Source organism: Sprattus sprattus, assembly GCF_963457725.1.
Source record: "Sprattus sprattus genome assembly, chromosome: 3".
NCBI lineage: Eukaryota > Metazoa > Chordata > Actinopteri > Clupeiformes > Clupeidae > Sprattus > Sprattus sprattus.
This window is the reverse complement of record NC_137922.1, coordinates 31763000-31776040: the sequence shown is the minus strand read 5'-3', so window position 1 is coordinate 31776040 and position 13041 is coordinate 31763000. Positions and strand designations below refer to the sequence as shown.

At 43.8% G+C, this 13041-nt stretch overlaps 1 protein-coding gene across 4 annotated transcripts in view; it reads right to left on the bottom strand.

Moving 5' to 3' along the window:
• Positions 1-491: 491 nt before the first annotated feature.
• The window catches only part of ptprea (protein tyrosine phosphatase receptor type Ea), a 55460-nt gene continuing 42910 nt past the window's right edge, over positions 492-13041 (bottom strand). For 2 of the 4 annotated variants that reach the window (XM_080834600.1, XM_080834601.1), the window contains 18 exons: positions 12654-12750; positions 11988-12061; positions 10406-10542; positions 9331-9421; positions 7853-7929; positions 7687-7723; positions 7493-7590; positions 6580-6699; positions 5909-6072; positions 4474-4609; positions 4195-4344; positions 3877-3970; positions 3604-3680; positions 3259-3393; positions 2965-3090; positions 2590-2741; positions 1885-2020; positions 492-1687 (listed from right to left, as the gene is read on the bottom strand). In XM_080834600.1, coding sequence (XP_080690726.1) covers positions 1613-1687; positions 1885-2020; positions 2590-2741; positions 2965-3090; positions 3259-3393; positions 3604-3680; positions 3877-3970; positions 4195-4344; positions 4474-4609; positions 5909-6072; positions 6580-6699; positions 7493-7590; positions 7687-7723; positions 7853-7929; positions 9331-9421; positions 10406-10542; positions 11988-12061; positions 12654-12750 — 1976 coding nt within the window. In that variant the 3' untranslated portion in view covers positions 492-1612. Of the gene's footprint in view, positions 1688-1884; positions 2021-2589; positions 2742-2964; positions 3091-3258; positions 3394-3603; positions 3681-3876; positions 3971-4194; positions 4345-4473; positions 4610-5908; positions 6073-6579; positions 6700-7492; positions 7591-7686; positions 7724-7852; positions 7930-9330; positions 9422-10405; positions 10543-11101; positions 11153-11987; positions 12062-12214; positions 12423-12653; positions 12751-13041 lie in introns of those variants that run through there. The other 2 variants (XM_080834603.1, XM_080834602.1) reach the window with 2 other exon arrangements.

Below are 13041 nucleotides of genomic sequence, written 5' to 3'. Positions count from 1 at the left end.
GGCTGGTCTGCCCTCTCCATCCTGGAGTGCGCAGTATGTGAGTATGCTGTGCGTCTACAGTAGGCTATATTACAATCAAGTCACTGCTCAGGCAAAAGTACAAAACTCCTCTCTGTGCTTCATTTGTTTGGTTTGCCCTGCTTAAAGCATTAGGATGTTATTCAGCCAATGACTATAAACCAGTATCCTTTTTCACTAATATTCCATTCGTAATTTTTTCTACATTTACATGGCTAGATATGGCATCCTTCTTCTCCAACACATGGGTGAAACTTTTCTCCCTGCATATGTACGGTGGTAAGTTAACTATTTCATATTGTACATTTGTGCATAAGCATCAACCAACATTGTGTCAGTTCAAATGAATGAATATCATGCCCATCTGTGACTTTATTAGCCACAATATGGATCATAGATGGATTTAAATGCCTTGTACTTAGTCCTATTCTGCATAAATACAATTTTATGTTATTTTACGAGTAAGAGGCTATCATTGAAAATATATTTTCTCATCTACAGAATATGGCACTGTTTCATGCAAACAGAAAACAGCATAAAAGCAGTGGTGGAATTCCAAAATATATTTGTATTTACTGTATGTATGCTGTTTCAGTCAGCACCACTAACATAATAACATAATACTGGTATTAGGGTGGATGTATTTACAAATGCAGACTCCTTTTTTGCAGCTGCTGTAACTCCTTGGCAATTCTGCATGACAATCTTCCGTGGTCAGTGTGCTTCAGGACATGTGCTGCTATTTTTTTCATCATTTTGAAAATCAGTAGATCAACTGATGACTGGGACATATTTGGCTCTGCAAGGCAATGGCAGACTCCTTGAAACGTAGGTGTTTGTATGGCTATAACTATAGTGTACCCTCCTCAGAAAAAACAGGTGACCTCACAGCTTGGGTACAAGCATTCATATTAATGAGATATGTGCAGAGTTGCATTAGAAGTATTTCAGCTTCAGACCTCTTCATGTATTTCTGATGTCTCTGAGGAAGGGTTTGGCCTTTTAACAAAAGCAACCATGGGATAGTTTTTTTCCACCTAACAAAACACAGGCTCTCAATGAGAGATATCAACCAGCGTCGTGAAGCATAAGACCTTACTTACATTTGCATAAATACATCAGAGAACATTCACATAAAGGTTTTCTGTCTTTAAAGGTTGGCGATGGACGGCTGAAACAGTATATAAATACATTTACAATAACTACTGCTTTACAAATATGACATGGAATGATCAGTAGAATGCTTAATTGGCATGATGAAGATTAAAAAAGCAATAAACATAATAAACAAAAGAACAATATTTTACAACAAAATGAACAGTAACCAGAGCAAGACAAAAATATAGAAAACAATTAAATAATGTCTAATTTAAACATTACTTTCATCAAAAAGGATATTAGCATTTACAATGGTTTTATTGGCTGAGAAGCTCTAGTATATGACAATATATTACAGCTAGGTATTATGTTTTAGTTACAATGAGGACAAGTGCATAGCAAAATAGAAGACAATTTAATTCAGTGGCGAGGTACAAACTCCTCACCACCTGATATCAAAAACAACACAGAACAACTTTTTAAGGCAGATCATTTCTCATTTGAAATTGGCATAATCTGAGAAGATGTCGACAAAATCCTGTACCACTCTGTAGCAGAAGTCATACTGTTCCTGTAAAGAAACATCAACAAAACATCATGAGAATCGGTTTCACAGTTTCGTTTCCTTAAAATCACAGCTCAGTAGTTGACCAGATATGGTCAGAGTGATGGTGATATCTGAGTTATAGCTTTGCAGCCTACGTCAACCCAGGACCCTGGCTGTGCCTGTGCCACTTGATAAAGGACGCATGAGAGAAGGGCACCTACCACGGTCTGCACCATGTGTGGCCTCTGCATGCGTAAACTCTTCACAGTTTGGAACACGTCCAGCAGGCCCTCAGCCTTCACCCGCTCCAGGATATTACTCAACGCAATGAACGTACCTGTCCGGCCCGCCCCGGCACTGCAACACATCACCCACACAACACTCATTATTCATGAGGAAAATATATCCCTACATGTCTCTTCTGTGAGCATGATACTGATGCATGCTAACAAGAGTGTTTTATAACATTAACAAACACATCCACACGACCTTAACAATGTCCCTAGCTGCACATTTGATGCCCTTTTGCTTTACATCAGGAGTACATTATTTCAACTATTTTAACATTGCATCATTGCTGATACAGAGGTTGATAAAAGAATCAGTCTTCCACAAACACTAAAGCAACAATTCAAATCTAAATGTGGTAATATTGTTGGTATTGCTATGTGGTTATCTGGAACCAGTACTCTCAGATGAGTCAACCTGTGGAACCAAAAACAAGGTGGTAGACCAGCTGTCTCTCTAAACTGCACAATTTCTGACCTTATTTGTCACGGTATAATAAAACAAACTCGGTTATAAACCCAGAAAACTGACATAACCTCCTGCACCTGGTTAGGTTTTCAATACTGTTGCTTTTTCCTTCTAGTTTACAAATGTGTTGCAGTTCAGTAAATCAGAGAGAGAGAGACTGGGACAGGCACCTGCAGTGGACAACAATGGGATGGTTCCCTGACTGCTGCTGTTGTTTCTGCACGGCAGCGATGATGTCGATCATCCCTCGGCCCTCCGCTGGGATGCCAATCTCTGGCCAGCCATGAAAGTGAAAGTGCCGCACCAGCCTTGGCTGTTTCTCCTGGACACACACACACACACACACAAATGTATGTAATTTATCATGACAAAAGCCTAATATCCATAAAGAAGTTCCATTGATATACAGTGGATGTGGGCAGAGTGAGAGCCTGTGCTGGACTCGGCCATACTGCGCACATACTCAATGACTCATTTATAAATCCACATGAGATCCACCGCCAAAGCGGGCGGGGGGGGGGGAGAAAAGATGGAGCGGGGCCCACCTGGCCATATGTGAGTACCAGATCCCGCAGGCTGAAAGTGTCACACAGAGTGTCCCCTTTAATCTCCACAGTGTAGTCGCCATACGTCACCGAGTCCTCCGGGGGCCAGTACTGGAAACACTTATCCTGGAGACAAAGCAAAGCAAGCTGAAGCACTCTGAAGTACGACACACTTGTCCAAAAGCACACCTGTACACCAACAAACACTGTCTGAAGTGGGTATGTTTGGAGTGAGGGCTGTATTTACGCCCAGACATGTTTGGGCATGTCTGTGTGTGTGTTTCAGTGAGGTACCTGCTCCCTCTCCTGCAGCTCTGTCAGCATGACTATAGAGTGACACTTCCACTCCCACACCATCCTCCAGAAGTCGTCCACTGTGTGAGATAGCGGGCCCTGGGTGGCAATGAAGTAGTCCTTCTGCCGGTAGCCCTAGGGAGCACAGCAGAGACCTCAGGAACCACACACCACTATACAGACATGCACACACACACATACACACACACTAGGGATCACAGCAGAGACCTCAGAAACCACACATCACAATACAGACATGCACACACACACACATACTGTACATATATATAGCACATACAATACTTTAAGATTCAAGGGAATTCAAACATATGTATGAGCCCTTACGTCAATAAAAGAAGCGTTGACGTAGTCGGTGAACTCCTGACCTCTCCTCATTGACAGAATTACTCTGTTGAAATCATCTGAAACAGACAAACAAAATTAGTCTTTATAATATCAAAAATGTCTTTGTCATTTCTGTTCAAGCTTCATGTAAATGTGTCAGTGATCAGTGGACCTATTGGATGCCATGAGGGTGTACTAGTGACTGACGCACATGAGTGTGTACTAGAGTGATGATCTGAAGCACATGATTGTGTACTAGTGTGAGGGCCTTACAGGGGATGATCTGAAGCACTCGGTTTTTCTTCATGTTAGCCGGGAGGTTCCCAGCTCTCATATTCTCCTTCATGATCCGCATGTTTGTGAGTTTCTGAAGAAGAGCGGAAGGAAAATGAGACTGATTCCAGTAATGCTTCTAATACCATAGCAAAAGAAGATATATGTATATCAGTGTGGGCATTTAACAAAAGGTACACTAGGTGGCGCCAAAACCACAAATGTCGAAACACAACAAAAACTACAGAAGTGGTCTGTTGTATCTTAATGTAATGAAATCAAAAGGATTGTCTGAACCAGTCAGGCATCAGGACCTACTTTGAACTCCTCTTCTAGTCCTACCCTGTCACCAGTGGTCAGGGTGTTGTGCAGTTTGTGTAAGTGTCCCTCTAACGAGGACACATCCAGTTCTGTGTCTCCATAGAGGTAGTACTCCAGCAGGGCCTGGTATATGAACGAGTACTGCATCTGTTTGAGACCCATACAGAAGGAGTGATTAGAGCAGGGTCCAGAAGTGTTTACAGTAGAGAGGTGTTAAGTTCTAGGTATGTCAACTGTCAGCTAATATCATAATGTGTTTTCAAATGCAGTACTGACGTCTGTTTGAACAAGCTGGGAACGCTGGTCTCGTATCCTGGACACAAAACCGAAGACATCGATCTGTGGCTCTGTATACATCATCTCAATCATGGCATCAATCACAATGAAGGTGCCTGTACGGCCCACTCCAGCACTGGAAACAGGAACACAAAAGAGATGATAAAGAAACACATAATAAAGAAACGACAATGTAAAACTGTTCTTTGAGAAACGATTCAGACGTCGTTTGATTAGGTACCTGCAAAATTAATATTACAAAAAGACAGAAAATACAGTCTACAGTACTGAATGAGTACTGTATGATATTCTGTTTAAAATGTAAGTCTTAGTATTCTGAAAGAGGACGTTTCAAGAGAATAAGTTGTGAAGTTACAACAGGTTTTAAAACATTTCCCTGCATAAAAGCTAATGGAAATTATGTTATCTAGAGATGACTCACTAATAAGTCACAAAAACAAGCCACAATGACAGTCTGACTAAGAATGAGTAGATACAGGATTCCCAGTTATATATATATATTTTGAAATAGGCCAAATGTGAAATAAATATATGTGGACATACACACAGTATATGACCACCATTATCACACTATTGAAAGGTTTTCACATGGTATCGGTTCAGTAATAGTTATGAAATCAGATTACATAAAAAAGGGGAAATATAATAAAGTCAATAAAACTCCCTCAAATCCACCAACACTATGCCATGGAATAGGGCCTGTTTGCAATGTTAAACTATGACCACAAGAGGGAGCTCTGTTACAAGGGAGATCTACTGAAACGTTCCTGAATGGCTTCATTCACAGCTGTGTATGTTGCTTACAGCACTATGACATTGTTTAAAGGCACAGGTCAGCAGGGCAATGCTGTGTGTGCTAATAATGGTGGAACACTGCTGTCTGTGTGCCAGGGGTTGCTGCTGGAAGCCTGCTACTCCATTGAACTTTCCCATGATGACCTGCATATTTATGCTTACCAGGCCTTCATGAATACTGGGAGTGAGTCATATCATAATGAAAATCATACAAGCTGCCTTCCATTAGCGGTGGGCATTCCATACACACAATGCACAAAGTCCCCCAGTGAGCATTCTCACTGAGAGTCCCAACTCAATGCAGAACAGATGATGGGCATGGCCTAATGACGCCCAGACTGACTGTCTCTCACAGGCTAATAGACAGCCTCTGGTACACTATTGCACAGTAGGTCAAATACTGCTCTCCAGTGTGACATTGAGGTTCATTAGAGATGAAAAGAGATGATCTACCTTTCTCTCTTGGATGTATCCCTACTTGGCCTGTATAATCCTACTACATTCACTCTTATTGGGGAAGATGTGACAGTGAGATTTGTCCAGCACCACAGTACTGGAGTGCTATCCGGTGCCAGAGGTTAGTGTTGGTTCAGAGTGGTGTACTCCTGGCCTGGCCTACCTGCAGTGGACCACAATAGGCCCGGCGTAGGATGGGTTGACCTGCTTGACCTTCTTCAGGAACTTGAGCATGCCAATGGGGGAGAAGGGCACTCCAAAGTCAGGCCAGCTGGTGAAGTGCATCTGGGTCACCAACCGGGGAGTCTTAGTCCCATCACTAGCCTGCTGCAGGAGACAAGAGACAAGAGAGTCAGTGTGCATCCCCCCACACACACCTGGCCTGTTCCCACAGTCTCACACATACAGTCTGTCTCTCACACACACACACACACACACACACACACACACACACACACACACAAAGACAAACCCAGTGGCTACTATCTGGCCCTCAGGGTTTGGCTTTGAAGGTGGTGAGTCATTGCTAATGTGGGTGCTTAGGGTGGGCTTCAGTTACATTTCATGTGGTTATTTCAGCTCTTGTTCTCACCACTAAACATCAAGGGCAAGCAGGACCTGAGAATGGAGAGCGAGCTTTGATGTCGGAGAGTGGGAATATCAAACCTTACACAGCTCACTGAGAAATCAGTGAATCTAATGTAAAACAATATTCCCCACTGTTCCTGTGTCTCTACTGTACTTCAGCAGGTTGGGTTTTGCACATTTTGCACATTTGTTTTGATGTAAAAGCAGAGACTGGACATCATGGAAGTATGTCGCAAACTTACTTACATATTGCACACAAAACTTGCGTATGGTATAGTCCACAAGGACTGTGAAGTCTTCCACGACCACACGCACATTCCCATAAGTCCAACAACCTTGGTCTGGCCAGTACTGGTAACATTTATCCTGAGGAAACAGCAACTACAAGTTCATATCCAGCAAGCTCATTCAACAAGGGCTATATTAAGCATTTAACAGTGTATGTATTCAAGATATTGATGTCTGAAACTATTCTCTCTAAGCACATGGGTACTTGTTAAAAGTCAAACCGATTCTGAACACCCCCACTGAAGAGTAAGACACGTATCAGAGAATAAAACAGAGAGAGAGAGAGAAACAGAGAGAGAGAGAGAGAAACAGAGAGAGAGAGAGAGGGGCACCGTCAGCGGTCTCCCTGTTAGCACGCCCTGATATCCTAAAGGTGACTTTTAAGACACTGCACCACAAATCAGACGGCTTAATCTGGGCCGCCAGTCAATCAGAATTACACTGTCTGCCAGAGAGACAGGGATAAAAGCACTTAATGAGAGTTTGCTGACTAATTACGATAAAGCCTTCCAGGGCTGTATTAAGCGTTATTCAATCATTGATTCAGGGGGGCCGCACAAAGGCTGATTTTAATCTCCCTCCCCATTCTGCTCTTATTGATTTCTCTTTCTGCCCTATAAAGCTGCCCGACACACACAGACACACACACACACACACACACACATAGGCATGGGGGGAGAACCAACATGGAACCTTTATTGCTGCTGAGAGGAGATGACCTCTGGGCCTGGAGGAGAGATTGAAAGTGAGACACCCAAAGTGCCTGACATTGGCTTTTATCTGGGTGAGAGGCAGAACAAGCAATCCAATCCCCGGTGCCAGCGCTGTGGGAGAGGGCATCTGCCTACGCATGTGACAAACATAGTCTCACCTCTTTCCTCTCCTTCAAGTTTGTGAGCATGACGATGGTGGCTGCCTTCTGCTCCCAGATCATCCTCCAGAAGTCTGCTACCGTGTCCTGTTTTGGGCCTGAGGGAAAAAGACACGTTCAGTTGGCCTGCTGCTGTGGATAACAACATTAAAAAGCCACAGCAGATTGAATGAATCATCCGGCACTGAGTTTACCTTGCGCTGCGATGAATTTGTTCTTGTCTTTGAAGGCCTGTAGACGGGGGAATAATAATGTTCAGCGCTGCTCCATTAAAGGTCAGTGGAACAGAGAGCTCTTTCATAGAGGAGTCACTCATAAAAGTGCTCTGCATTGCTTATCAGTGGTAGGCTGAGCACTTACGTCAATGTAAGAGGCATTCACATAGTCTGAGCAGGGATCTCCATCCAGTGGAGTCAGCAGCACCCTTGAATGGTCGTCTGAAACACATGGAATAATAGTCTCTATGTTGTATTTGATAAGGGCAAAGCAATGATTCATTATGATTTGAGAACTTCACTGGGTGTCAGTAAAACATATATGCGGTTTATTCACGATTCAATCACTAAAACACACTTGTCTTTTGTGTGTTCATGTTTGATGCAATCTGATATAACAGTGTCATGTTACCATTATCAATATCTCTCTCATGGCATTTTCATTTAACATGTGATATCAGTTTTTGTTGCAGGCTAATAAACCATATCATCAGTGGAATCAATGAGAGCTCAGACAACTGATGAATGAAGGGGATCTGTCATAAAATGAACACGCCGGGGTAGAACCTTACCTTAGAGATAGAATGAATTATGAAACACTGTTCATGATCAAAGATTGTATTAATCAATGGCTTTGTATGAGTCATGTGCTTATGTGAGCAGGAACATGGCTTTTCTGTGTTTCTATGTGTAACTTAGATAATTAAGTGTTAACGTCACAGTCTGCCTGTGTGTGATTAAGCTATATGCGTAAAAGAAGGAGCATTCTGTCCATGTTTGGATGAGGCAAGAGGTGATAAGAAGGGTTGATCTGTGTCTGTCCTGCCATCCCTTACTGAATGCATGTGTGACAGAAAGCGCAGGCGGGAGGACTCAAAAAGACTTTAGTCCATGTGTGTCTGCTGACATGTGATATAACTGTGGCATCAGAGTTAGCCAAATCTTAGCATATAAAAACCCTATGCGATGTTTGTGAAATTGCTTCTCTCTCGTCTGCTGCAATCTGGTATTGGGCCTGTGCCTCTCTCTTGCCTGCCAAGACATGAGAGAGCCCGACAAGCTTGTTGTTGTTGAATATAATTATACCTATACACAACTCTGGAGTCCGAGGTAAACTTGGAGTGTGAATTTTCATCTAGCACTTACTGCGGCTACACATGAATTCCCTTAATAGGCATCGCAAGTAGGTTTTGCCAGCTGGCCAGGTCTCAGGAATCCCCTATTGTCTATATTAGGCAAACTTCCACATGAATAAGGGTTTCATTTCAGGACTAAAGAATAGAAGAGGAATTGAAACAGAGAAAGAAGAAGTCCTGTGAAATGAGGAGAGGAAGAGCTGCTAAGAGCAGTTGTCCCCACCTCAGCACAGACACAAAGGCTTGACTGTCCAGGACTGTTTCACTGGCACTCAACCTGAAGTCATGACCAGACTTCGCCCCCTGTCTAGAGTGAGCCATCATTCACGCAGAGATAGCACAGACACGGACCTTCAGCGGAAAGGCTGTCCGCACGCTCCTAGTAGCCTGTCTGTGCCTTCTCTGCGTGAAGGAATCACAAATCACTGGGGTTATTATGGCAGCTGAACAGGAGCTGAGTGGGAGATCAGAGAGGGCCGCCACTCACATGGTAGGATGTTGGGGTATCTATTCTTTTCCTTGTTGTCTTCCTTGTTGGCCTCCTCACACGTCCCCTGGGTGTAACCTCCCGGCAATGACTAACCAAAACATGACACAGAGCAGCATGTCAGCAACACAGTGTGAAAAGAGTGTTAATAGGTCTGCTCCAGACTCATTCCTTCACATAACATAAGGTTACACAGCCATAGGAGGGAGGGGAGAAACACAGACAGGAAGAATGCACTGAATGTGACGTGGCCAGCACTTTGTTGGCCAGCATGTATGGTGCTTTGTGTCGTCTCTATAGCCACTTCCTCTCCCTCGGACGCAAACAGGACTCCATTAGGACCGCTCAGCATAAACATCCTTTTCCACAAAGCCTCACATTTTAGCCACATTATTTAATAGAGAGAGGTCCTGATTCACAATCCTGAGGATGATCTGAGCTGGCACCGTCTCCTGCTGATTCACAAGCCCCAGGACAGGAGGGGAGAGGAGCCATGGGGAATAACACCCATGAGTCAGTAACGACAGGACACACACACACACACACACACACACACACACACACACACACACACACACACACACACACACACACATTACCGCACTCAAATGCAAACACAACAAGATCCTCATTTCATGCCCGTCCATAACAACTATCAGACTGTGAGGGATGGCATCAAACAAGTGTTTTGCTGTGGCATTGTGAATACATTAGCTGTGCACCCATAATTTGATGCAATTCCAGCTTATCACCCAAATTGGAAGCTTGACTGGCTGGAGGCAGATTGGTCTTATTATTTATCAAGGAACAATTGCAGTAATCAAATGATAGTGAGTCTGAGATTTTTGTCCAAGACACAAACACAACCACCACCAATATTCAGTCCCTCGTAATAGAAAATGATTAAGCATACAATACATTATGTAAACAAAACGTCTGGATACCATATGAATACATACATTTTGGATACAATAGTACCTGAAAATCAAGGAAAAGTGAATCGTCATCTCCAGACACGGTGAAAAAGAGGGAATAAAGGGATGAAAAGGGAACACGTAAGAATAATTACACCTACATTAAACTCCTCTCTGAAAAGTTTCCCATCGTCGGCTGAGCGCAGTCTGAATTCCTCCTCTAGGTGTTCTACGGGGATGGGGAAGTAGGTCTTGGAGGCGGACGGGGAGCGCGGAAGCAGGACCACTGTCTGTTGCTCTGCAGGGCATTCAAACCAGACTATCACATATTGGAATTCACATAAGCACCCGTTACCTCTGCTAGCTTATCAACATAGTCACACACGCCATTTTGTCTCTTATTTTAATAATCAGGTCAGTCATTTTCACTAAATATAGTGTACTATTAATCAGTCACTACTTACGCCTTAGAGATTTGGTAAACTGAATCAGGGATACACGGTTCTCTACTTTACTGGTAATGCTACCACACACACAAAGAATAATTTTCCATTATGATCTGGGACAACTGAAACAGGAACCAAGTTGAGTTATGGTGAGTCACAATCACTGTCACCCTCATCATCATCATCATCATCATCATTCTCCTACTCATCACCAAACGTGTGTTAGAGAGATAGAACTCCAACCCAATGCAGCCCATAGCCAACCAACACTGAGCCAACACCAAGTCCAGCCCGCTTTGGTTAGGGTCGCACACACACAAACACACACACACACACACATACACACACACTCCCTTCAGAGCCATGTTAGTAACACAGGTCCCCTGGCAAGGCTTACACTAGGGCATATACCTGACAGTGTGTGTAACTCAGCTGCTTGGTCTCCCAGCTCTTTACCTCGATCTACAACATACCCACATACACAGATACATCAACACATACTCACAAATCCACACACACATACATACACACACACTCACAACAATGACATCAGAAAAAGGTAATAGTAAAAAGCACTGATATCATTTGAGGAGTGAAGTAGTCCATCACTGCAGAAGTCACTGAACAGTTACTGAAAAGAGTTAGCTATCCAAAGGTCAAAGGACATGGCGTTCTTGTTGCTCTCTTTTGGATCAGCATGAGCAGCAGAAAGGTAATTAGTCAACCTTCCTTGAAGTGCAGGAAAGTCAGGCCATCTCTTGGCACTTGCCATGTAAGATTACATAACTGTGTTCCCTGTTGCAATACATCTTATTACTTAAAGTCAATGGAGTGGCCAAAAACCACTCAATCAATCAGCAGGTCCTAACGACTTCAAACATGCTCAGACTCTCTCCCATATCTGGGCGGGTATTGCACTTTCCGTGACCACAAAGTAAACAATGTCCCTGGAAGATTTCTATCAGAGATGGGAGAACGCGAGTCCAGCGTGCATGAGATGAAACACCTACAGTGCAGCAATGTTACTTCTCACAAACTTATCTTTATATACTTTTTTGAACACCACACAAACAGGTCCTCTTCTATCTTCCTACGCTGACAAGTTGACAGATGAAGTTGTACAGATTCAGGTATCGTTTCTGTGGCTCTTATGCTCCCATTTCTTTCACACACACAAACCACAGGAAGTCAAAGATGACACCCCTAACAAGACCTCTCTGGTTACAGATCGTTTGATCTAGCAGTGGACCTGGAGTAACCTACTAAACGCATAGAACATATTAGACAGCTAACTGACCTTGTTCTTCCAAAATGCCATTTGGTATCTTCTTGTCGACACTTGTGACCACCGCCTTCCTGTGGTGTCTTACCCTGGCGTGTACAAAAGCAAAAACACGGTGAGGGGAAGAGAGACAGACATTATGACAGACAAACTAAGTTCACTTACTATTAACACAACTTTCAAAAAAACTTCTGATCACACATCTTACTTTCAAATTAAACAACACACAATTATCACCTTACCATCGAAAAGAGAAGCTGTTTTTTCTCATCAGAGGAGAAGGTGTATGGAGAACTGTTTCCACCTCTAACCATAAGACAATGAACTTCAAACGCTCTCACGCTCTCCCCTTCTACTTGCTTCTCTGTCTCCTGTGTGTTTGTCTCTATCTATATATATATCTATCTATCTATTCCTTTCTCTGCCTCGCTGCCTATCTCTTGCTCTGTCTCAGCTTTCAGTTTCAGCTACATGAGAGCATGACTATGGGGTGTGGGTGGATCTATGTGTGAGTGTCGGTGTGTGTGTGTGCGTGCGTTTGTGTGAGTGTGTGCAAGTTTCTTGCCCCTGCCCGCCCTATGAGCAGTGTGACGTAATCCCTAGCCTCGCCCCCTACCCCTGAGCGGGTGTGTGCTCCACCCCAGCCCCCCTCCTCCCCTCCTCCCCTGACTCATGGGCTACCTGAGGAAGTACCAGGCCAGCAGCACGATGATGACCAGCAGCAGCGAGAGCACCAGCACGGTAGGCAGGACGTGGGGGGCGCTGAGTGGGTGGGTACCTGGAGGAAGAGGGAGAGGGCGCTGAGGCTCAGGGTGAAAACAAAAGAACAGGAAGTTGAGCTGCACATAGCGACAGCAGCAGTTCACAGCGGCTGAATGGAGGCAATGTCTCGCCCTGCCGGTGAGGCTGAGTGTGTAAGAGTGTGTGTGAGAGCACGATCATGTGTGTAATGTGTTTTGTCCGTCTGCATTTTGGGAGATGTTCAGCCAGTCCCATTATGATACTGGCTGGGTAGACTCTTAGCCTTGTTGTGTCTGCTGACTGTCTGCTGCATCACTAATAACTGCTT